Source organism: Rhinolophus hipposideros (assembly GCF_964194185.1).
Source record: "Rhinolophus hipposideros genome assembly, chromosome: 5".
In the NCBI taxonomy this organism is placed as follows: Eukaryota; Metazoa; Chordata; class Mammalia; order Chiroptera; family Rhinolophidae; genus Rhinolophus; species Rhinolophus hipposideros.
This window is the reverse complement of record NC_138051.1, coordinates 43626767-43653481: the sequence shown is the minus strand read 5'-3', so window position 1 is coordinate 43653481 and position 26715 is coordinate 43626767. Positions and strand designations below refer to the sequence as shown.

At 38.0% G+C, this 26715-nt stretch overlaps 1 protein-coding gene across 7 annotated transcripts in view; it reads right to left on the bottom strand.

Annotated features, from left to right (window-relative positions):
* SLC12A1 (solute carrier family 12 member 1) overlaps positions 1 to 26715 on the bottom strand; it is an 83167-nt gene that overhangs the window by 21660 nt on the left and 34792 nt on the right. For all 7 annotated transcript variants that reach the window (XM_081047635.1, XM_081047639.1, XM_081047634.1 and 4 more), the window contains 10 exons: positions 25813 to 25964; positions 24567 to 24674; positions 24122 to 24245; positions 22220 to 22321; positions 20152 to 20307; positions 17488 to 17587; positions 16579 to 16690; positions 9231 to 9371; positions 6634 to 6740; positions 2550 to 2632 (listed from right to left, as the gene is read on the bottom strand). In XM_081047635.1, coding sequence (XP_080903761.1) covers positions 2550 to 2632; positions 6634 to 6740; positions 9231 to 9371; positions 16579 to 16690; positions 17488 to 17587; positions 20152 to 20307; positions 22220 to 22321; positions 24122 to 24245; positions 24567 to 24674; positions 25813 to 25964 — 1185 coding nt within the window. The remainder of the gene's footprint in view (positions 1 to 2549; positions 2633 to 6633; positions 6741 to 9230; positions 9372 to 16578; positions 16691 to 17487; positions 17588 to 20151; positions 20308 to 22219; positions 22322 to 24121; positions 24246 to 24566; positions 24675 to 25812; positions 25965 to 26715) is intronic.

Sequence of the window (26715 nt, the reverse complement as noted above, 5' to 3'; positions counted from 1 at the left end):
ATCCACTCCCGTTCCCTTCTGTTATGATGGAGACAATCGTGAAATGGACAAATAGAATCTAGACCCATCAGGCACCAGCATTCTCAAATCCCTCATAGGCTTTTACTTTCTGCTGAACCTGCCTAGCAAAACCCTGATACTCTTCCACTTTGGAGACCAAATGCTGCCAGAGAAAAACCGGACAACTAGAGAAATTACTCCAACTTCGAAAAGAGACCTGAGACTATTATGCGTGATCCTCCTCAATTTATCACTCCATTCTTACAAAATTATATACCGCAGCATCAATCCTCTCTTCTTTTGCTCTAATTTTAGAAGATGAAACATTTTTCTTCTGTTTCAGGCCAACTCTTCCATCCATGCTCTTTCCTTGATTCTTCCTGTTCTCCAGGTTCTTGCTCCATGGGTTATCCCCCCCCCCTTTCTTTTTTTTTTTCCACCATCTTCAATCTGTCCCACTCTCTTGGGCCCATTTTCTTATTTTAAAAACATGCCTCTGTCTCCCGTTCTAAGGTCTATAATTCTCCCTGTAGTAAATTTCCTCAATCATATTCTTCTCCTTAGCACCCAAACTTCTCAGAATGTTTGGCCACATCCACATTCTCTGTTTCCTCATGTCATATTCTCTCCTCAGCATGCTGCAATCTGGATTCTGTCAGCACTGCTCTACAGCAATTAGGCTCACTAGGATTATCTGTGCCATGTCAATTATATTTCATTTATAGTCTTTCTGGAATTTTATGCTGTACTTGACAATGTTGATGATTTTCTCATTTTAAGCACTCTGCTCCCATGGTTTCCATGCCACCACAGACTCCTGGTTCCTTTACCTTTCAGACAGTTCCTTCACTGCTCCTTCTTTGGGGTCCCTTTCCTGTGCCTTGGGCCTCTCGAGTACTTCACTCTTTGGACTATATTTTCCAGTGTCATAGTTTCAATTTCCCCCTTAACTATGATGTCTCCTGTATTAGTTTGGTAGGTCTGCCATAACACATACCACAGACTTCATGGCTTAAGCAACAGAAATTTATTTTCTCACAGTTCTGGAGACTAGAAGTCCAAGATCAAGGTGCTGCTAGAGCTGGTTTCATTCTGAGGCCTCTCCCCTTGGCTTGTAGATGGCTGTCTTCCTCCTTTCCTCTGTGCTTATCTGTGTCCTAATCTCTTTTTATAAGGACACTAATCATACTGGACTAGGACCCATCCTAATGATTTCATTTTACCTTACTTGCCTCTTTAAAGACCCTAGCTCCAAATACAGTCATACCTGAGATTAGGACTTCAACATATGAATTTGGGGGTGGGGGGGAGGAACGACACAATTTGGCCCATAATATCTCCAATATCTACATCTCCAGCTCACATTTCTCCTTTAAGACCAGTACTCTCTAACAGCCTATGGGACATTTCCAGTAGAATTTCCCACAGAAGATTGTTTAAAACTGAACCAGTCATCTCTTGATTAAACCTATGCTTCCTCGTGTGTTTTTCCATTTCCATTGATAGAACTACCATTCACTTAGTCAGCCAAGGAATCTTTTTCACTCCTCCCCCTCTCATATTCTACACATCCAGCCAACCCCCAAATGCTGCTCTTTATACCTCCAAAGTACTTCTGTCCTTTTTTTCTCTATACTTAGCTCTAGTTCAGGCTGTCACTTTCTCTAATTTTGATTATTATAAAAGCCTTTTTGATTTGTCTTTCTGTTTTCTTTCTAGTCCTCATTGAATCCATGCCCATGTAACAGAACATGAGATCTAAGACCTAAGATCTAAGATCTAAATTTGACCACATTACCCTCTCACTCAAATCTCTTCAATGGTTCTTCATTGGTTAAAGAATATGTTCCACATTTTTAAATATGGCAAATGAGGGCTTTTAAAACCAGGCTATTATATCAGCAGCTTTATATTTTACTATTATCTGCTTCATACTTTTCACTTCAATTGAACTGTGAGGTTCGATTGAACTGCAGTCAGTTGAACTGCTCAGGTCAATTGAAAATAAATCCTGTATAAGTGGACCCCCTACCCTCTATAGGGAAAAAGCAGAGTCACTAATCTGAATTAGTGTTTTTGTCTCCGACTTAGATTAGTGATTCATGGCACGATACATTCAGGCTCATTTCCATGTTAGTTGTAAACTAGATCATAGACTCTTAAAAACAAAATACATGGTTTTCTGAGGAAGGAATTAATCTTCATTTTCTGAAACATCTTGCAGAAATTAATTCAGCAGGCTAATTTACCGAAAGTGTTTATTTTCAGTGATGCTGGCTTTGTGGTTTTGTGATAAGAAGAATAATTGATGACTACCCTTGGTTGTTCTACTTTTCTGGTTAGCAGGACACAGGCCACCTTTCTTAGCAATGTGGAAAACACTGGGGAGTGTACAAACCCAGGGCCAGCACAATAACACAAGTGCAGTTGTTAGGGGGTTGGGTCTGTGTTGTGCACTGATTGCTCTAGCCCCCACACTTGGAACTCCATGCCAGGCATGGGGTAAGGGCTCAATAAACATTTGTTGGTTGAATAAAGAAAGTACATACCTTGCACCTGAAGAACTTGAGAAATGTCAAACCCTTGGCTGATTCTGACGATGACCACACCAATCTCGAAATCAAATGCATCACTGAAAGTGGAAGCAAAGTGGTTAGTGATTTAAACAACTGCTTTAATCCTCAAGTTTTGCATTACTATTAAACTTGCGTCTAGGATTTTAATGCAATTAAACTAAGAAAATTCACGTTAGAATACAACCAAAACCTGATGGCTTTCTCTTAGTTTGTTCTCCCTTTATACCTTTTAAAAATGTTTTCTGGGGAAAGGTAACTGAGATAACTAACTCATTTACTCTGGAACCAGTTTATTCAAACAATATATCAACTAGAATTTTGATTAAGAGCGTGTTACATACTTAAGAAATTTATTGTTTTCTAATGTAAACAAAACAATCTCTGAAATACTTAGAACAGAGAGTTTCTAAGCTGCAAAGACTCTTTGAAATCATCAGCCAAACCTCTCACCCATTGAGGGGGAATCCTACAACATTGTTGTCATCCCCGTTAAAAATGTCTCCAGTTCCTCTCAGGAACTTTCCCCATTGACTTTGGACAGACTACCTGAAGCAAGGCTTTTTCATGGCAATCCTATGCCATTGAAGTTGGCTGTTGTGTCTTCTGTACACCCAACCCAAAGGAATTAGATTATCTAGAAGGAAAAGAAAAACTCTCTTTCTTTTATGTCTGCTCTTGTAGAATATTTTTCTCTACTTCTAAATGTGGCACAAGCCAATTAGTATTTTGAGTTCATTTAAAATTTCTCCTTGGGTGTTCCTTTGTTCAATTCTATGGATCTAAAGCCCAGGACTCTTTCCTTTGAGTCACTTCCCCTAGAAACAATGCAGTTTGTGCTTATCTCACCCCTTTTTGTTCCCAAAAGTGAAGATGAAATTTCTTTCCCCTCATGTGCCTATATGCAAACAAGTTTTTTCAATAGCTAGAGTAAACCTGAATTTTCAAATAATGATATAAAAATGTCAGTATAATATGAATATCCATTCAAAATTCAAACCATAAGTGATCTTCACTTAACAAAATAGATTCAGTCTAGCAAAAGTTGCCACAAAATACATTTCCAATAAATCTTGTTTCTAATATTCCTTGATTATAAAAACTAGACAGTGTGTTCCCCAAAAACTATTTGGACTTTGTGTTAGGCAGAATACTTTGGGGCCCCCAAAGACTTCCACATTTTAATCCCTGGGACCAGTGAATAAATTACTTCATGTGGCCAAAGGGACTTTACAGATGTGATTAGGTTAAGGACCTTGAGATGGGAAGATTATCTTGGATTATCCAGATGGGCTCAATATAATCATCAGGGTCCTTAAAGGTGAAGTTGGGAGGCAGGAGAGGAGATCTAAGTAATATGATGTGAGAAGGACTTGACCCATCAAGGGCTTTGAAGATGGAGAAAGGGGGTCCATCAGAGTGGTTAGCCTCTAGAACTTGGAGAAGCAAGGCATGGAATTCTCTCCTAGAGTCTCCAGGAGGTAATATAGCCCCGTCCACATCTTGGTTTTACTCCAGTGAGTTAGTGTCAGACTTTTAACCCTCACTACTATAAGCTAATAAATTTGTGTTGTTTTAAGCCACTAAGTTTGAGGTAATTCGTTAATGCAGCCAAAAAAACTACGAAGATTCTAATTAAAATTAAACCACACTTAAGAATATTACAGATATTTAAAATCTTTTATACAAAAAAAACTAGTAAAATACTATACTATTGTAACAATATCCTTATAATAAAAATAATACTGTGCTTTATTTTAAGTCATAAAACAAAACAAAAAAGTTAAAAAGGAAAATACAATACAATAGGGTCGCCTGATTGTCTTTTTTCTATATGACCCTATTGCTATGGTAGTAAAGTCGTTTAACTTTACCAAGCCAGCTAAGTTTATACTAGTACAAATTTGAGCCACCTTAACAGTGAACTTTATTACTAAGAAGACCCATTATTAATTTGGTATAAAAGCCAGAATTCTCCTCAGCTTTTTATTACCAGGTTTGATTATTTTGGTCCCTTTGAATTTCTAGAATGTTTGAGATGGTGGGGAGGTTGGAAGATGCTCCCAGGTAATTTTATATTAAATAATGGACTCCATGACTGAAGATTTACATATTCCTTCCTATTTGTTCCAACCCTTTTTGTTCCAAAAATGAAGATGAAATTTCTTTCCCCTCCACCCCTTTTTCTCAAAGGTAAAGATGAAATTTTACTAAAGAATCTGGATAACAGAGAGCAGATCTAATCCATTTCCAAGAACATCTGGTCAGCAGCTGACTGATTCTAAACATATCAAAATGCTGTTTGCTGAGCCTGGCAAAATTCTGACCTTGATCACCTGATTTAGCCTTCACCTACTGAATTTAGAGCAACAGCAGGAGCCAGATGGCAGCACGTGGCATCCAGGCTTTGTACATTTGGGGAATACAATTCAGGAGAATGCATTTAATGCATAGGGTTCCCATGTTAGGAAGACTAAGTGAATTTTTGTTTGGTTAGTAATGCATATAATTTCAAAAGATGAAAATTATTTTCTTATGCTTCTTTTCAACAGAACTAATATTAGAATGCTTTTGTTGTGTTGCCTAAATCTTCCCCCAAATAATGATAAATTGGTGCACATTCTAGTAGAGGCCAGAGGACATAGCTGAGCATAAAAAGCACTGAGTACGTTTGTTTTGATAGGTGAGGATTGCTTTCCTGTATATTAGACTTTTAAATGCAGTCAGACCTCTCAAGGCATGTTCTCTATCTACCCTGTGCTATGAAATCAGAGCAAAGCCAGACCATGAACTAAGGAAATCTTCCATTTTCAGAGCAATTGACACAAAAGATGTCTGTTGGGCATAGCTAACATTGCTCCCCTTGAGATGAATCTGGTTAAGTATTTTCAAGCCTGGAAGAAAGGCTCAATTTTTTAGCATGGTTACTGAGTATACTCTGTGTTTCTCAGTAAGTGTAGAATTTGTCTTATGCAAAAGAAGGAGCCAAGCCAGGTAACACTTTGTGCTTCTAGAGGCAGTATAATATGTGGTCAGGAATTTGAACTTTGAATTGAGGTAGTACTGGGTTGGAATTCCAATTCTTTCACTTACTCAACTCTGTCGTTTTCTGCATGTTACTTAATTTTTAATGTCTGTGTGTCTACTTGTAAAATGAGAACAATAGCAGTACTTACTTCCAAGTCTTTCTGTGAGAATTAAATGGGATAACTCATGTTAAGGACGTTAGCCTGGTACCTGCACATCCTTTAACGACTATCATTGTTACCTTTATCCCAAGATTCTTTCAATATTAAGGTATCAGACTTCACGTGCCATTTAAAACACATTCTGTGCAGAAACCATCACTGCTACATGGTTGAAGCAACCAGTATACGGAACCCTCATATTCGCCATGGGAAATCTGAGGCTTTGGGGTAGTGACTACGTTACATTGGCTCAAAAGACAATGACTAAGTTGAGCACACCAGCCAATCCAAGATTCCAGCTGTTTTGAAAGAAAAGTTCCTTCCTTAACTAGTTGTCCTTTGCTTTTAATCTTATAAATAGGTTCTAAGTTTCTAACTCTTAATACTGTATTTCCCTGGGACAAGACCTAGCCAGACAATCAGCTCTAAAGCGTCTTTTGGAGCAAAAATTAATATAAGACCCGGTCTTATTTTATTATAATGTAAGACCGGATATGATATGATATGATATGATATACGATACCGGGTCTAATCTAATCTAATCTAGTCTAATCTAATCTAATACCAGGTGTCATATTAATTTTTACTCCAAAAAACACATTAGATCTGATTGTCCAGCTAGGTCTTATTTTCGGGGAAACACAGTATTTACCTTTTTCTTTGACTCCGAATTTCCCCCACCCTGCTTCCTTTGATATTATGACTCCCTCAAGTTCTATTATTGGCAGTGTTTTTTCACTTTGGTAAAGAATTCAGAGTACCAGGGGAATGTCCTTTTCTCAGGTAATTTAATCTGGTATAACGGTGTCAATTATGTACTGCCCTGGTTAGTACTTTATAAACAAGAACACGTCTTGAAAGCCATCACTTACTGTATGATTCCCACATAGTTTTCAATCTCTGTCAAGGGAGCTTTTCTCCAGTTTTTCTTATATCCAATCACCAGAGTATTTGGTTTCATTCTTCCTAAGCCCGAGGCCTAAACAGAGGAGATAAACACATCAGCAATCCATACCATACCAGGAAACTACCACTGCAAATGAAAAATAATGTCCAAAAGAGCACTGAAGTAATGTTCTGATGACTCTGAAGATTAGATTACATTTTAGTGCATGTCCTTCGTGTCCATATCCAAGCATAAAATAGAAAGATTAGTTTTAAATCATCTCAGCCATAAATGGATTTTAGATGACAGAAATGTAGCTTTTCTAAATTAGCAGTCATTTGCATTTCTTTTGACATACTCATTAAAATGGTTCAATAATTTAAAATCAAGTGAGGGTCGGCTTAACTGTTGGCATGCGTATTGTAACTTAGTGGTTCGAAGCTCATTTCCACCTGTTATATCCATAATGTCATTAGCTATAAAATCCATGTTTGGAAAATTCTTATATACAAGGATCACTGAAACTTCTACTTATATTATTTACTGAAGAGTAACTGAACTATGTTTCCAGAACTTAATTCTCTTATATGACAGTATCATTAATAGCCATCTTTCATATCAGAAGTTTCATACCCCCATTAGATGACAGGATATGGCTTCCAGTTAATTAAATTTAATCCAGCAATATTATAGAGCACCTATTAATTGCAAAGTACTATGTTAGGTGCTGTGGCACCGTGGTGAGGCATATTCTTTGGCCTTAAAGAGCTTAGAATACAGTGGAAGAAACAAGATGCACATAAGCAATTGTAATTCAAGTGCAAATGCAGTAGGAACTCATCTGGAGAGCATAAAGGAAGAACTCTTGTATTCCAGTTAAGGATTCATGAATGGCTTCATGGGAGAGGTGGCATTTGTCCTGGATCTTGCAGGTTGGTTAGATCTTGCCAGTAAAGATAAGGAGAGCAGTGGGAGGGAAGGAAGGACATTCTGGGTCATGGGAATTGTGAAACAAATGACCAGAGCAGGATATTTTAGAGGGGACAGTAGACATTGATGGAGGGTTCCTGAAATAAATTTTGCCTCCATCACATTTGGTATATTGCTCTTAGAAATGTACAGGTAACAGAATAGCTCATTTGGCCCTAGGCAGATGCATGGCAATATGGATGTAGTCTTTTCCATGACTACAGTTTGGGGATGTGGTCCTTCATACCATAATTTCTTAGATGCAAAGAAGGCTTTATCTAAAATGGTGTAATTGTCAGTGCTTCCCTTTAATACCATTCTGTCCTGCCCTTTGTCATGACCTTTCTGCATTTCACTTTTTATGGAAGAAACTTGTTTGAACAAGCTTTGTGAGTTGTCATTTTCTTTTTTTTTTTATAGTTCCTTCTGGATTAATACATGAATTGTTTTCTATATCTCCCTGTTCTTATTCTATGTCTATCCTCCCATTCCTAGTGGAAATTTTTATTACTTTTCCAGTCTTCTGTGATAATTTTACATTAAATGTGTAACCTTCTTAACATATTTAACCAAAAAGCCACTGAAAAGTAACTCACTACGGCAAGAAATATCAGCATCTTGCAATGACATCTATTTCCATGGTTTAGCAAATAATAACAGACGAAAAGAGGCTCACTGGGGGTAATAGGTCTTTCAGAAATGATTTCTCTGTGTGTGCAGCTACTTTGCAAGTGTTCTTCAGGGACCTTAGAGACAGGAATGCGTCAAATACTCTTAATCTCCAAAATATTACAATTTAATCAATATTTTTTTCTTTTCCTGCCTGCACAAGCATCGAAATTGCCTGGATGCTACTGTATATGGAAACTCTGAAAGCTAGTGCATCATTTGGTATATACAGAATCAGGGCTATTCAACCACATTAAAGGCAAAATGGTTAGCAAGCCAAACTACAATTTCTGAGGGGCTCTTGTTTTGTTTTAAGGGAACCTCTGGCACTCTAAATTATGAAACTCAGAACTAGGGAAAGCGTACTTACTATAGAAGGGGAGGCAAAAGGAAAGAGTAAGTGAGGAAAGATAGGAGAACTGTGGGCTTTACTGTTGAACCACAGAGATTATTACAATTTATTAAACATTCTGGAAATAATTTAGGAGGATAGGGAGATTTTCCGCCCAGATCACCGTCACCATGCATTTATTTAGTCTAGCAGCTGCCCTCACACCATTTGAGAAAGAAAAAAGGAAAAGAATGCCTGACTTGAGCATTGCTACATGCAGTGTGAGATGCAAAAATAGTTTGAAGTTTTAATAGGATCCTGAATGTCATCAAGTATCAGAACAAATTTGCATTTCAATAAATATGGGGACAGAATGTATGCTGTTGGCCAAAGGAAACCTCAGTTTCCATTTCCAGTGTATCAGTCATAGTTCATTGGAACAGAACCTCTCTTCTTTGGTTTTCCTGTGCCTATCCCCAGGAATTTAAAGGAATTCCTTAACTATCTGCATTAATCTCTGATGTTGGACTGCCTAAGCAGAACCATTAGTTTTGGGAGCTTCATTAACATGGAGAGCTAATTGTCTTTTGCCTCTGTACTTATTCCCTCCTTACCTGAAGGAGACTCCGGACACCATCCCTGAAACAATCTGCTGCCACTGCAGCATAAAAAGCCTTGATTTTGTTCTTTATAAGCCAGGCCTGCTTTTTCGCCATGCCACTGTTCATCTCTTTAACACACAGCTTGCGCGGTCCCTGTATGACATAATGAAATATTGGTTAGAAGCCCTGCTATTATACATCGCACTGCTGTTGTTGTCTAAAGGACAAAAATAGCTGGCAATGCCCCATTGAGTTAAGAAGTGGGAAAGAGAAAACACCTCACTAAATGGGGTTCACGCAGATTCAGCCTTTGGGAGAGGACCTGTGCTGCGCACATACTCACTTTCCACCCAGAATGTCTAATGTATTAATACCTGCTTAATTAATTGCCTTATGCTGAGTGAAAGACAGAGCTGAGGGCATCATACATGAGGAAAATACTAAAAATGTAACTGAAGAAGTTCTGGGTAAATACACAATAAACCTTTGACTTAATAACTAAGAGCCACTTTTAGGAGCACTAAGGAAATCTCAGTTAGAGCCCGATTGCAAGAAATGGACAGCATTCTTGGGAACCAGAGCATGGAGAGTTGCAGTTGCTTCTGTGGATGACCACATCTTGACAATTCTATTAGGCCCATTTATTGCTTTCTATGTGTGGTAAGGCTACCCTTGTGTCACTTTGCCCTGTGTAATGTTGACATACTCCCACTAAAATAAATCAACATTTCCTATTCATTCAATAAATTTGGTGGGAATAAAAGTTCACATATCTATGGCACAGGAAGACTAGAAGAGATTAAGAAGGAGACAGGTGTTGTGGTGGTAGATGAAGCATTTTATAATTTTAAGATCTGAGTTCAATTAGCTCATATTTAACTAAAAATTATATTCTTGTTTCTCCTTCCTTAATGGTCCAAGGCCGCTCTTTTCCTTGCATGTTTCAAATTACTCCAAAATGTACTTCTGATTATCTTCCATGTGCTGATAGAGAACACATCTACTATTTTCCTGGGATTTTATATCAATTCATTGAGAGATTTGGAATTTTGTTGAATTTTCTTAGATTTCTTACAGTCCACCTTGAATCTTGATAAAATGCAATGCATAGGTCTGGAATGGGGCTCAAGATTACTATTCCCCAGTAAAATCCTGTTCCCCTTAACCCCCCCCCCCAAAAAAAAAAAAAGATTCTGTCTTTCTAACAATGCCTTGGTGACATAGATGCAGTGCTGGTTCTCAGACCGCACTTGGATTGGAAAGCATTTGGAATGTATGAAAAGGATATCAGACTTTGCAGTCAGGCAGAACTGGTTTCACATCTAAACGTGACCACTTTGGAGGTAATTGATCATCTCTGAGCTTTGGTATGTTATTCTGAAAACAGAGATAACAATTTCTATCCTGCAAGGTTGTTTTAAGTAGTCATGATAAAGTGCCTAATGTGATGTCTGGAATATAGTAGTTGCTTATCCAAAGTTGATTTTTATTGTCTTAACTGAGTGCTCACAATCTCATTGAAGCCATGGACCTAATTGCACCACTGTGCTGGTTCCATAGCAGAGCTGAAAGAGGACTGAACTGGGAACCTGAAGGTTGGGTTTAGGTCTAGCTCTGGCACTGCCTAGCTGATACCCGGGTTATGCATTCATCCTCTCTTGATGTGGAGCATCCATTTCTAAGCATAAGGAAATTGTCTAGGCCCTCACTGCCCAGTGTGATAGTCCTTATCCACATGTTGCCAATGGAGCAGTTGAATGTGGCTGATGCACATTGAGATGTGCTGCACATACTGATGTACATGAGATGATGCACATGAGATGTAAAGCACATACTAAATTTTGAAGCCTTAGTATGAAAAAAGTAAAACATCTCATTAATAATTTTATATTAATTGCATATTGAAATAATAATCTAGAAATATTAAATAAAATATATGACTAAAATTAACTGTATATTTTTTTACTTTTTTAATTGGCTACTAGAAAATTTTACATTACATTTGTGTCATGTATTAAATTGCTATTACACAACACTAGGTGATCTCTGGGATCACTTCCCTTTCAATATGCGATTTAAATTGGATCAGATTATTTATGTACTGATTTTTACCAGAATGTTTTCGGGAACATGATAACGTTTCAAAAAGTTTGGATGACTTTTGTGGCATGTATCGGGAGTTGGTTGTCTTCCCTGAGTTTTCTTAAGAGCTTCTTTGAATTCAAAGAAAGCTTTAGGTTTTGTTAAAAGAGTTTATATATTTTCAGGAAAAAAAAAGAAATGGAAATAGTAAAGGCAAAATTTTCTTAAATGGGATCTACATGAGAGACCTGGTCAAAACTATTCCTTTTTCTCCTTTACAATGAGAGGAGAGGACAGGACAATAAAGGTTTAAAGAATATTAAAGAGAAAAAACCATTAATCAAAATAAATCTACATCTCGGTACACATACATGAAATGACTAGAAGAATACCAATAAAACATTATTGGTATATTAAAGTTAAAAAAAACAAGAACCTTCAGTGAAGATGGAGAAAGTAAAGATTTAAAGAGGCAGTTATTAAACCAGAAGACCTAGCCTAAAGAAATATAAGTCACTATGGGTCAAATTTTGCTCAGGGTTCTAGACTGTCAACGCATTTTGAACTACTAGTCCTTCTTGGTCATTCTAGAATCCATGGACAGCAAAAGGAAGATGGAATATTTTATTCAAGTAAGCTCAGTGGTAACAACAGCCATGAAATAGAAGAAAAACCAACAGCTAGGAAAGGTATTGGGCCATCAATATATTGAGTTGTGCCACAATGACTGTGAACCCCTGGGGAAACTGGCATTTATTTAAATAAATACAGTGTAACATATGTCTATTTGTAATACAAAAATCTAGATTAAACATTAATTGTGACAGAAAGATTTATTTTAATGCCTAAATTTGCCATATTGAGAAATCATAAAAGTATTTCATGCAGAATCTCTCTTGGCTAAAAAAAGATTGTAATATCCTTTTTAGCACACTTATTAATGTGAGGCAAGGCTGCAATACAAATGTAGTAAGGAAAAACCAAACTAACAAAGAGGGAAGACATACTAGAAAATAATTATTCAACATTCAAATATGTCATAGTCACAAAAATGAATTTTACCACCCAATTAAAATATTATAGAGATTATTTCAGTTAGGATCCAAAATAAGAGTACATAAATTAATTCAGGATTTGAACGAAGACATTCTAAAAATATTGAATATATTACAACTTTGTCATTGATTGAGAAAGGGGTAAAGGAATTATAAATTTTTAGTCTGGAGAAGAAGTTGATGTAACACTACTTCAAATAAATGAACATTATGAAAAAAAATTTGCAAAGGCGTTCCAATATCATTAGGATTAAACAGAGGAATTTGGGCCAAGTGCAGTGTTCTTTCCAGTTCCTATTTCTCAAAACATTGAGCGTCCTATTACTACTCTGTTTTAGTTTTCATTGCTGCTCTGGTGGGAACTGTGGGAAAGAGAATTTTTCTCTTTCTGATTTGTCCATGTTTCATTCTGGACAAATGCATCCTGGACCATGCATCCTGGAGTCCACTGAGAGGTCACTTCATTCTTCCTGTGTTTGGTCACGTCACTACTTTGTTAACATCATGACAGAGACTGACTAGTTAAAGGAGAATAGATACATCTAAAAAAGAGTGCATTTCTTCTCAGTGGATGTGAAAGTGGAGATTAAGAAAAAGCTGAAGATAGAAATGAGAATTTTAGTTTCCCCTGGTTATCTATGCTTCAGCTGCCCTCCATCATGCCGTAGAGTCGGGAATTGGTTGTCTTCCCTGAATTTTCTTAAGAGCTTCTTTGAATTCCAAAAAAGCTTTAGGTTTTGTTAAAATAGTTTATATATTTTCAGAAAAAAAAGAAAGAAATGGAAATAGTAAAGGTGAAATTTTCTTAAATGGGATCTATATGAGGGACCTGGTCAAAAACTATTCCTTTTTCTCCTTTACAATGAGAAGAAAGGGCAGGACTACATCTTGGTACACATACATGAAATGACTAGAAGAATACCAATAAAACACAGATAACATTTTCTTTGGAGAGAGAGAGCCATGAGACTGAGTGGTTATAAAGGGGATGTTAGGTTGATCTGTAACAGTTTATCTCATTTAAAAAGTGAATGGAAGCATCTATGAGAAAAAAAGTTAAGAGGTGTTTATTAGGAGAAGTGGAATATAAAGTCTCTTGGGATATAAGTATGTCACTAATTTATTGTATGGTAATTCAAAAGGGGAAAATATATTATTTTAAGTTACTAAGCTGGTTTCTTAAACAGGATTCCCAAATTTGTCTTGATAAAGGGTCCCTTATTCAACATCGTTAGGCTGAGTAGGAAAAACGCAAAAGAGTGGCAGAGGTTCTGATGGCTGCATGTAAGATTTAGCCAGATAGTTGGAAGACTACAATGTGGGTGATGGTGTAATAACAACTCTTAGTTTCAATTCCAGCAGCTTTGAGGGTTATGATGTCCAGTCCTTTAAAAAACCTCTGTTGCAGTAAATGGCAGTTGTAGCCACATGCTTTCCATCTATCCACCAGTATCAAAATGTCAGCAAGCTCTGAATCTTGCTTCTTCCTTGTAGTGTAACAGCACTTCAAGCTAGCATGTCAGATGATTGAAGGCCACCCGAGGGACAGAGCGCAGAGCCTGCTGTCCTGTGACTAGCTGGGTGGGAGTACATACTTCACTGCTGCATCACGAGTAAGCCATCAGATACCAAATCCAACATCCAGTGTCTGGACCTGGTTTCTTTAAAATAGAGTGCTTTACGCTTCTATAGAAGGGATTATAGTTTTGAAATCAAAATGGCAACTATGATATACCAAAATAATGATAATAACAATATCAATAATAACAGCTAAAATCGAGCATTTACTGTTTGACAGACACTGAGCTGAGCACAAAAACACTAAAAGTTTATCTTACAGAATTCTTACAACAACTCTATCACATAGGTGTTATTATTAATATTCCTATTTTATATCTGATAAAATTGAGGCATAGAAAGACTAAATTATGTGCCTAAGGGATTCACAGCTAACGGATAGCAAAACAGATTCAGATCTTGACTAGGTGTCTCAAACGCCCATGAGCACCAACTTCCTAGAATTAAAAATTAAGCTGTCATCCCTTAACACTACCGTTACTATTCAACTTTTCCACAAGGTTGGCCTAAATACCAAGCACTGTGCTTTTGGGAAAAAATTTTCTAATGGTATGTTGACTTTCCCCACATCCCCTTCCATCTGTTTCTTTGCAAAGATGATTGACGACTGAACATGGAGTTGAAAAATGCTGACAGCATCTGCAGCCCCAGGAGCTCACAGTAAGCAACTAACTGGAAAGTCATTAACTGATGCACTATTTTCTGTCCCCAAGAGAACTCAGTACCTGGGAGTAAGACTCTTGGTCCTTACTCAGAGAGACATGCACAGTGATGTAGAATGTGGTCCAATATACATATCAAACAGGGCTGCTGGAGGCACAGTCTCGAGTACCTACTTCACATGAAATGATATTCCAAAATCATACTCTTTTATTATAGTTAAAGCAGCAAAGGGTTAATTAAAAGCAATACCTTTTGCCTCTGTAAAAAGACCTTTTCTCCCTTGCCAATATATGACTGTTTATACTCCCAGTTCATTTGTCCTGTCCTAAAGGTATTTTATTGCCTGCTAAAGTAAGTTTTCTCTAAATTGCTGGAGAAGAAAAACACCCCAAACTGCTTATTCCATCAAAACCCACTCCTGTATTATATTGGCTGAAATGAAATCCACTAATCCAGGGCACCAAAGTTGATAATATGAGAAAAAGAGCGCTTGATGAGATTTTTAAAAATCCTCTGGAGTCACATTTGGTCATTACTTAACCTGTCAATCTTATATAGTCAGTAGGATTCCCTTCACCCCCTACTGGATAATTGCATTGAGTTATATTGTTTGAGTTACTATCATATAAGTAAGCACTGAGAGGAAAGAGAATATGACCAATTGTCTTTATATAGCATTTAGGGTATTGCCAAGTGTAAAAGATTCTTAAGTGCTGGTCATGATGATGTGTGGTAAATTACCCCCCTGCATCATGGCACAGTTGACTGGCCCCAGGATTCCACAGCTTCCTGATGGCCCTATTCTCTGGCAGGTTTCGGACATTTAGGTAGTGCTACCTGATTCTAATAGCACAACCTGGATACAAATCTGCCAAGGCTTTCTCCTCATGATGTAACACAGAGCACAGTCAGGTGGCCTGGACTGACACCTTGGCTATGTCACTTTCTTATCATGTGACCCTGTGTAATAACTTAAGTTTCCTGAATCTCACTTTTTCAATTAGTAAAATGAGAACACAGCGTCTTTCCTTTCTGCCTCAGTAGGCTGTTATGTAGAACAAAAACTGTAGGAAAATGCTTTGAAAAATAGGTAACTACTATAAAAAGACTTTGAAGTAGCTGAGTATTTTGAGTGGTGTGCCTATGTGTGTGTGTGTGTGTGTGTGTGTGTGAGAGAGAGAGAGAGAGAGGAAGAGAGAGAGAGAGAGAGAGAGAGAGAGAGAGAGAGAGAGAGAGAGAGAGAGAGAGAGGAATACAAACAGAGGTAGAGTGGTTTGGAGGACTTAGACTTATTTTGTTATTATTTTAATGTTTTCTCCTCATTTTAGATATTGGTGACTTTGGTGATTAGTCAGTCAATAATTCTGGTTAAAATTTTAGCGTGTACTTTGATCTCTCCTGGGAAAACCCACCAATAAGTTATCATCAGTCTACCATGTACTTTCTGAACAAAAAGAACTCATGCAGCTCGGAATGTGTATCTAAGACATGAAAAACTTGGTTTAATTCCCTAGATTATCTATACTGTCATCAAGTTTATCCAAATATTCAATCTAAATTCTATGTGCTGTCATTTAAGGCCATTTGGTCTGATTCTTTTCTCATCAGTTAATTTATGTAATAGCGCTCTCTGGCTCATTTCATCCTTTTATATGTCTGGGGACAGTTATCGCCTCAAATACCTTCATTTTATTTATTTATTTCTGAGCCAGTTCTCTTTTTCTTGACTCAATGGCCGTCATTTGGAAGTATTTATCACTTTTAGTTTGTCTCCTATGAAATCGGAAAGTCATTTTATCCACTCATTGAAATTCAGGATCACGGGCCCTTGCTAGTTCTTGCTCTATGAATCAAGGAAAAGGGTTCTTGTCCAAACTGTCTTGCCATTCTCTTATCACCACATGTACCTGTTCGGCTCACCTAAAACAACACAAGGTGAGCAGGGAGAAAAAAGCATTTTCCTGGGATGAAGGGGCTCTTACCACAAAGACTTCACAGCAGATGCAGAGGCCACTGTTCTTGGTAAAGGCGTGACTTATGTCCAAGAGAGCAGGTCTTGTCATGGGTCCCCCTGTTAAGACAATGCACTGGGGCCTGAAAGTGGAGAAAAGAAGATGTGAGAACTATTGCAAGAAGTCTATGAGCTCAAAATTACCGCAATGGAAATGGCAGGTACAGAAGGCGTGGCAAAATGGGACATTCTCTACCCTAAATATGTCTTAGGTTTCTCACCGGAAGTCTTGAATCATCCTGCCTGTCCATCTTGCTCTTTTTACATTCTTAGTTTAGGCAGTGATAGCCAAAATGTCAAGTAAGGAAAAGATGATTTTGAGTTTTCTCCTGTTTAACCCCCCCCCCCCAACCCCTCTCACCCCCGGACACTATCCTGTCCCAAATCCCAAAACAGCCTGTTGTTCTCCAACCAGTATTTTCAGGCTATTTTCCGTCATCCTCCTTGCAAAGGTTGTATTTTGAGGTTCCATTCAAAATAATATATAACTAATGCAGAGCTTAAAGTGTTGCTTCTTCTAAGAGAATGCAGGAAGCCAAAAAGCCTTAAACTGAATGGAGACAGCCCCAAAGATTAAGGTTTGTGGGGGTTTGGGGACATCTCTCTGAAATCACATGACTTAGATCACCTCTGTATCTCCATGCATGGGAGGTGACCCTTGGCACCATGAGTGTTTATAATTGGGGTGGGCATAGCTCAGAGTGGAATAGAAGATGTACTTATTTACAGGAGGGGCTGTCATGAGAATGTGGTAGTTCTGTATAACTGCCTAGTCTTAGAATATACCCATAAGAGCATATAACTAGTGCTTTTGTCCCCCATAAAGAAAAACCACTTCTAATATGGAACAATACCAGGACGCCTGAGAAGCCCATTTTACCTGAAATTTTTCACATGGTCTTCCACTGTGGTTAATTCCAGAGCATTGTCTAAAGCGCTCACATAGGAAAGAGCCTGTGTGGAGGAGCCCCAGTTCACATCTATGGACGAAGGACAAATGTGGCATAAAAAGTATTGACCTTCCCTCTGTATACTGTGAATAAGTTTTATAAGCCATCCCTTACTATGATTTCCCCTGGCTATGTCAGCAGTGATGAGAGCCCAAATTACAGAAAATATAATGTAGTATTTCCTAGGAAGAGCACTGTATTTTTCTATGAATACTTCGTGAATTCTTAGAAGTGAGACCTCTCTTTCCGGCTAAGAATCATACTTTTAAAGCTGCAGCTCAGAAATCTTTCTTTGTGGAGAACTTGTGTGATGACCACATTGCAGGTGATGAGAAATGGTAATGGGAAATTACCATTTCCCATTGTAATGAGAAATGAGAAATGGGAAAACGGGTAATGAGAAATGGTAAATGGGAAAATGGTACGCGCCTGAATACATTCAAGGGGTCCTCACAAATTCTTAAGATGAAAAGAAGAGACGTTTTTTGTATACACAGATAGTGTGCAGCAATCTTTTTATTTTGAATGGTAAAACTGAATAGCTCAGGAATTCTTACTTTTGGGTGTTCATGAAGAGGTCAGTTTTTATCGAGCATTTTAGTTTGATGTTTTAGGAACTAGTCTTCATAAGGGGAGGTAAGCACTACCATCCCTTGGCTTTTTGTTGTTGTTGTTGTTGTTGGACAAATTAAATATTAGATGGGTTCTCCAAATTGATAAGAGAAAATCCCTGATGGGAATGTACAGGTTCACCCCAGATAGTAGACAGAACCATCTTCCCAGTCTTGCTTGAAAGAATTTGGGAAATGGTGATGGATCACAATCTCAAGATAAAGAAAATTAATATTGATTAAGTGTTGACCATGCACCAGGTATTTAGTATATCTTAAGTTATTTTATTCTTATAAAAACCCTACTAGTCAGTTGGATACTTATATGTAAAAAAAAAAAAAAAGGAACCTTGAACTATTCCTCTCATTATATATAAAAAAGAGATCAAAATGGATAATAAACATAAATCTAAAATCTAAAGCATTAAAACATCTAAAAGAAGTTTGTGATCTTGGATTAGGGAATGCTACCTTCGATTAGAAGCAAAAAAAAAATGCCATAAAATTAAAAAAATCATAAATTAGAATTTACAGAAATTAAAATTCTTCAAAACAAACTGTAAAAAACTGAAAAGTCACAAACCTGTAGGTAATATTTGTAAAACATGTACTGTTAAAAGATTTGCATCTGGAATTTATAAAGAGTTCTCACCACTGAATAATAACAGACAACTCAAAAAAGTGGGAAAAAGACTTAAAGAGACACTTGACTAAAGAAGATACATGGATGGCAAATAAGATGTTCAACATCATTAATCATTGGGAAAATGAAAACCAAGCCACTGTCAGAGAGTACGCTACATCTGTTAGAATGGTTTTTTTTGTTGTTGTTTGTTTGTTTCTTAAAGCAACTGACAATACTAAGTGCAGACAAGAAGCGGAGCAACTAGGACTTTCATTCATTGCTTGTAGAAATGGAAAATGATACTGCTACTGTGGAAAACAACTTGGCAGTTCCTTCTAAAGTTATATATACACTTGTTATATTAGAAATCGCACTCCTAGATATCTCATTCTTAGAGAAAAACATAGGTCCTCATAAAACCCTACGTGTGAATGTTTATAGCAGCTTTATATATAATCACCCTAAGCTGAAAACAACCTAAATGTCCATCAACTGACACGTATTGAGATGTATTTATACAATCAAATACTACTCAGCAACGAAAAGGAAGAAACTACTTACACACACAACAACATGGATAAATCTAAAGGCATCCTGTTAAGTGAAAGGTAGCACACACAAGGGCTACATACTATATGATTCTATATAATATTCTGGAAAAGGCATTTCTATAGGGGCAGAAATCAGAAAAGTGGTTGCTGGGGCTAAGTTGGAGGGAAGAGATTGACTACATAGGAGTATAAAAAACTTATAGTGATGGTGGAAATGTCGTCTGTCTTGATTCTGGTGGTAGTTATAAGATTGTGTAAGTTTGTCAAAACTTATAGACTGTACATCTAAAAGGGGTGAGTTTTACCCTATGTAAATTATACCTGATGTTTAAAATACATGAAGTAATAAAAATAAACAACAAATATACCCCTCCAAGATATTATCACCTTCTCTGCTCTACTTGCAGAGCAAGGGGACGGGGAGTGTGAGACTGGACCTCTCAGTATCTCACTCTGTGGTCTCTAGCCTCTCCCATTTGCAGTCCATCCATTTCTCTCCTTTTCTCAGCAATTCATTCGTATCACTCTCACATTATTATACTGTATTATAGTTAAGTCCAGTTTCTTCATCTGTAAAATGGGTCTAATAATGCTTGTTGTACAGTATTGTTGTGAGGATTAAATAAGTGCATAGTATGTAATAGGTGCTCAATAAGGTTAACGATTGTTACTATGTTACATTATATCATTAATATCCACCATACACATGGCACACCTAAGCACATAGGAGCCGCTCAATAACTGTTGAATAAATGGGTCATTAGAAGCTGCTTTGGAACCCACCCCCCCATACAGTCTTTATCTTACCTGGCTTCTTATAGGTCACATAGATATAGAGAAAGAACTCAATGACATAGGTGATGACAGCTGCCCACCAGTTGATGACAAACATGACTGCACAGCACAAAACAGCTCCAAAAAGAGATACCCACATGTTGTAAATTCCATATGCAGGCCTCCATCCTAAAAGTAAAAAAGGAAAAAAAAATCTATGTGCCTAAGAAAAACTTCCACACTCTCACCATGCCACTGTAGATTATTAAATACAGCTAACATTTTTTTCAGAACTTTTCAGTTCAGTTTTTCAGAACTTTTAGGTCAAGTTTCTAACTTTGTGATTAATTTGCTGTGATCTTTGATCCCTGGCCTACGAAGGTGTAATTATACCAAACAAGGATGCTGTGAAATATAGAAAATATGTCACTCATGGCCCCTCCAAACTACCTGCATGCCTCCTGATTGTCTTACCAAACCACAGCCTAGAGCATCTGATGTCTATGCCATTAGGAATTGAAAGGAGGCAGGAGGGATGGAAAAAGTGGGGTCTTATGGAGAGGGCTGGGAGGAACTCCTTGGTGGCCTAAGAAGAAGATTAAGACAAAGGGTTTATTGTTCCTATGGAGAAGGCAGAGTCATCAAAGGTCAATCCACTAACTTCCGGCTAGCTGTTCCTTTACCCTAAGAGGACAGTGCCTGCTCTTTCAGAAATAATAATCTAGGGTAATAGAGAGGGAATTTGTCTGCATTGTTTTCTCAAACCCTATGCATTAATGTTACGCATTTCCAATGGTTCATATATGCATGGGGTTTCCCATGTTTTATTAATTCCCTGAAATAAAAGAAGCTGGAAGACAGTATGGCCAGGATGGGGAAGTTCTAATTTGAAGGGCACATTTGGTCCATCGGTGAAGTACATTTTAAATTTGGAGTTGCCAAAACACAACAGTTTTCCAAGTCTTCTAGAGCAATTTCCTAAATGGCCACAAGATGGAAACAGCATTTTGAGAAGAACTTTACTGGAAATGCCCTTATTTCTCAGAGTCAAGCTTGGGATGCAGGTGGGGGGGTAGGGAGGAGGAGAGTCGCATTTCTTATTTTCTGGGTTTGTGTATCCATGTGTCCCCGTCTATGTGCTTTTCTATTTTTCCTCTCTCTTTTTCTCCCTCCTTCCTTTTCACTCTATGACTTCACGTTGTTGTTCAAAAATGGACATAACACGGCATGGAGGCATACATTTCTATGATTTGTTGTATTCTCTGACTAGAACTTTCTGTTCTCTGCATAAAAGAAGACAACAAAACAGAAACAAAAAGTCCTCAATATCTTCTGGAGCCTTGTGGCCTTGGATGAATGAAGGCTCTCCTTCCATCTACAGTCTTATTGGCAGCAGCTTTGCCAAAGGAAGCCCAATTGTGGCAGGCCCTAAATGAGTGGAAATATGTTTATATCTCTGATAAAAATCCTCGTGGTGAAGAACTTTCTGATGGTTGATAACGGCAAGTCTCTAACCTGGTGGAAAGGCAGAAGAAATTCGATTGGCCAATGGAAGCACAGCAGAGTTGAGGGGTGACTAGATAGGGAAAGGTGCTTTGGTGTGAAATTTTGTACCACTTTAAAACACAGTCTGAGAGTGCAGGGATGTCACCAGCTTCAATGTGAATCTGCTTTGACTACACTCAGCAGGTAATTATGGGAGCTACTCATCCTTCTCTTCTGCACCATGGGCAGGAAACAAATTGATAGCAAGGAAGTTTCAAATATATACATTTATTCCACTTCTGTGGTCACTTTCACCCTGGAAATAAATAGTGGTGTTTTTCTACAGCTGAAATAAATGTGGTTTCTCTTGCGATGAATAATTTATTGCCGCAGGAGAAAATTGACTTTACGGTTGGTCAAAAAGGCCATTGCTCAAATGATTCTTTTTCTATTTCAGAAGTCTTCCCCCAACTCACCGAAATAAAGTGGATTACACTGCCTACTAGGACATAAGGAAACACATAAACACAAATTAAGCACCTTTCACTGACTTCTTTCTTTTTATTGAGACTAGCTGTTCGCTTACGTGTATTTTAATTTTGAAAAGTCAACTTACCTGGAGATTTGGCATAAGAGGCATGGAAGCAGGAGAAATTAATAAGTGCGTATGAGGCCAAGAAAAAGTTGGAGATGATGGGAGCAATGGTATTCAGTTCCGCTGTGAACAAAGCAGAATTGAGCATGTATATGTGAGTGATGAGACCAGGAGCTGAACAGCTGTTATAGCCTGTAAGCTTGACTTTATTTGGAAATTGAAAACATAGCTAGCATCTGTCAAAGTTTAAGAAGTTAGTAATTTTTCTTTAGGACTGCATTCATTTTAAAAAAATCTATTCTTAGCTAGAGTTTATTTCCAATAAAGTAAAAAGCAAGAAAACCTTCTCACCAGAAAATAGGCAATCAAGACCTCTACCCACCAAAAATTTGAATGGGAATGGGTAGCAGGTTTGGGGACTGGGTAGATGATAAATTCCCCTGCTGCTATCCCCAAGGTACCAAATACTGTGTTCTTTATCTGTTATGCATACAATCAAAAGGCTCTACAGGGTATCAGATTAGTTAAATACCAGTGCACCAGAAATGCCTACTTGGAAATCTCTCTGCATATACTCAACTTGCTCTCTCTGCCTTTCAGAATTCTTGTTAGTCATTTGGTCTTTTCTACATCTTTAGAGAGTTCTTCTTAAGATTTGCCAAAATGTTTTACCGCAGTAGCTAAATATCCAGTATGACTTAATCCTAGCTGAATTGGCCTGTGGGTGAATTATAAGATATAAGAAATAAATGAAAGATAATCCTATTTCTCTGAGGGTCAGACGCAGGTCAACCTCAGTCATGCAAATGAGGGTGGCAGCTGGGTGTGATGCTAGAACGCAGAGGCCTGCAAGGGAGTAGGTTGTGCCATGAAGCTCACCTATGTTGTTCTGAAAGAATGATTTTTAAGGATATTCTTTCGTTTTTACAATTTTTAAAAACTTTGTCTATTTTATCACTGAAATGCAGTATACAGCAATGATTTGAAGTCTTAAAGCTTAAATGACATAATTAAAACATATCTACACATAATTGCTTTTTCGTTTAATTTTTTAAAAATCTAACAAACCTTGTTCCCTTATAACAAACATCTTCACCCTTATGGAAACCTTATGAGGATTCATGAATCGGTCACTTCCTGAGTTTATGTGGTGAGGAGGATCCCTCACTGTTTGGCACCATTGTGCTGAGGAAGGCTCCGCCCATCTATGCATAGTTATCATTTTCCTTGCCTGTTGCTTCTTTTCCTCTGTCATGCTCACCAGCAAAGGTGGTGCCTTAGGGAGCCGTGAGGAATGTGCAACCTACAGTTGATGCGTGTGCCTCTCCAAGATTATATAGCTGTTTTTATATTGTTTCAGGAAAAGGAGTCAAGATTAAAGTTTAGGTAAATGGTTCTCCAACCTTAGCTGTCTACAAATCTCTTGAGGAACTTGTAAAAATACAGATTGCTCATTACCAGAGATTCTGATTCTACCTCTGGATTGTGCCTGAAAAATCTGCACTTTAACAAACCTGCAGATGGTTCTGATTCTGACACAAAGGGTCACTGCATCACATTTTGAGAACAGACACTTTACTGCTCCTGCTAGTTGCCAGGCCAGGAGACAGAAAGACAGGTTGCAGCTGGGGGAGACTCTGGGATTAGGCAATATTGGACAGATTGAAGGAAGGATTCAGTTACATTTGGTCGGATAGATCTCCAACATTCAGATTCAAAGAAGAGATTAAAGTCCAAAAGACTTTGGACTCAAGTCTTCAAAGGCCTCTACACACAAGGAGTTCTCATTTCCTTCTTAGACAGATTCCAATATTCCCAAGCGGAATATTAAACATAACAGGTAATTTCTCAAGCTAAGAGGAAAAACCTGGGAGTAATCAGAAGAATTATTTGGCTTTCAGTAAGACCAAGAAAACTACAAACCAATAAGAATGAAGGCCATGGCTATAACAAAAGTGAGAACGTATCCTCTCAGCGGTTCATTGTTTTTCCCATATCCTTTTGCGAAGAACTGCAGGGCTTTGTAGATATTGTCCTTGCACAGAGCCTAATGGGAAAGAAGACGATAAATCTGTCACTTATATCTATGCACAACCATTTTCCCTAGGTGATTCAAACAAGAAGATTTGGGGAAAGATAAAGAGATACACAATATGAGGCACAAGTTAACGCTGCAGTTTATCATTCTTTATATTATTTGAATCGATCTTAACTATGTGGCAGACATAGCATTTGAGCCAGATGCAAACATTAAGCTGTTTCAGAAAGTGATGGAAACTGATTGCCGGTGAGAATGACTATTGCAGCTTGATCCATGTTCAGTGGCAATGGCAGCAGGGAGAAGCACATGCTCCTGTGCCTGTATCACCTGGAACACTTTGGGAGCGCTGACGAGGGAGGCCAGGGCCGAGGAGAGCGTTGCAGAAAAGATGCCAGCCGTGATGAGGGGGCCAAACCCTGACACCATGCTCATGACCTGGAGAAGAGAAGCTCAAGTAAGGGGACTCATCCAACAGACAGTACAAAAAAAAAAAAAAGCTCAGTTTTTATACAAATTGGGATCTGGAATCTCCTTTATAAGCTAATTGCTTCTAAACAGGTTCCCATCCCCCCCACAGCCCCCCCCCCCACCCTTTCATTCTCAAATTCTTAATAGTTGTTTTTTCAAAATGGAAATGGCCTTTTTGTTGTTTATAAAAATAATAAATGTGCACCACAATACATCCAGAAGATCCTGGAAAGAATAAGGCAGGAAGGTTTCAAGGACTCTGACGTTTGCCCCTTCTGTCCTTTGTGGGCACATGTTTCTTTCACGATGGGAAAGTCTGTCCCACATAAAGTGGTATTTTAATAAGTTCTGGGGAGGGACTCAGCTGTTTATCAGTCTTTTTAAAGGCATTAGCCTTTCTTGTTCTTTCTGCTCAGAGGCTTTTCAAACCTTTGCTTTTTCTATGCTCATAAAACATAATTTTAGATCTGAGACATGATGAGATTCTATCCATTTATGTCATATTTTGGAATAATGACTTCAGCTGAGCTAATTTTTCTTTGTTGGTTGTTAAAACAGATGAATGAAGCCTTCACGACAAATTTTCTTCTCCCTCTGCTTGCCAATCGTTCAGACAAATTAATGTGTTTCAAGTCCTACACTTTTCCCAGCTTCCCTTGTTCCTTCCCCCTCATTTACCTCCCTTTCTGCCACTCACAATTTCTCTCTGAGCTTTATCTTCCAGGCACTCCAGGACCGCCACAGAGGCTTTTCCGAAGCCAAAGCCCATGCATGCAATGCATTCCAAGTGCCCACTAATCTAAGTCTCTCCTTCTCTCCACCATGAAATCCTGCACAGTTGATTGGACGATACATACTGTAGGGTGGCAAGCTTTCATTGGTGATGCCATTCATCAAAGTGTCTGTTTTCTCTTCACCATAGTGCATGTAACCACAGGATTTGCTATCACACAATGCTGGTCTGACTCCCTTCCCTCCCACACCCATTGTTCCTTGCTGAATTCAAATCAATCAGTGGCAGAGTCAGAAGTTTCATTATACCAGACATTCTAAAAATGAAAAAAAAATGGCAATAAACGTTGTTATAATTATTGCAGTTTCAAACCTGGAAATTGTTCATCAGCCCATACTGACATGTTTCGTGTTGGCATCTTGAGAAGTCATAGCCCAGCCCACAGGCTGCTGAACCATTGCAGTTCATCCCGGAAATGATGGTGTCATTCATGTTCCCAGTGGCATCTCGGACCACACAGGCCCCTGGGGAAAAACAGTGGTTCGTCATTTCATCATTTCTTTATATGAAGAGTTCTGTTCCCTTAAGGGGTTCTTCTGAAAACATACTTAGTTTACTTTGAGTCTGAGCAGGTCCACTGACTCTGCTGTCTTTATTGTCAATGCTTCCTGGAACATGGTCCCTGGAAGTTCCCATCCTCTGAGGCCTGGGAGCGCCTCCTGTCTTTAACAGGCTGCTACTTCTGCTGCCTTGGGTAGTTTCAGGCCTGGCTCTCGCAAGCCTCTGAAAGATACTTGGGGGTTTGGACTCCTTTTCTTTTTTATCTCTTAAAATGCCCATGGCAGTGCTTTGCCTGTAATGCATACTCTATTGATATTTCTGATTTTGTGCTACTGATTGGGAGCTTTTCAAGTAGAAGATCTTATTTTCTCATCTGTGGGAGAACCAGGACATGGCGTTATTGAATTCGAGTAATTAAGAGGATTGAGCCCTAGTTTTCAACCCTAGTTTTCAGCCCTAGTTTTCAATGATATTCTTAGCAAAATGTTTTTAACAGTTATAATTCTACTTTATATTCAATTTAATGGCTTAAATAATACAGAAAATACATTGAGGTAAAAATATTAAGGTTTCTCAAGTAACATTAATAGTCAAATAATATTCTATCAACTCTTTATCTCTGTTTATCCCATTGTCTTCATACAGTTGGGCATTTCTGTTATTTTCTGTTATAAACATTCTATGAACATCTTTGTGCATAAATTTCTTTCTGTA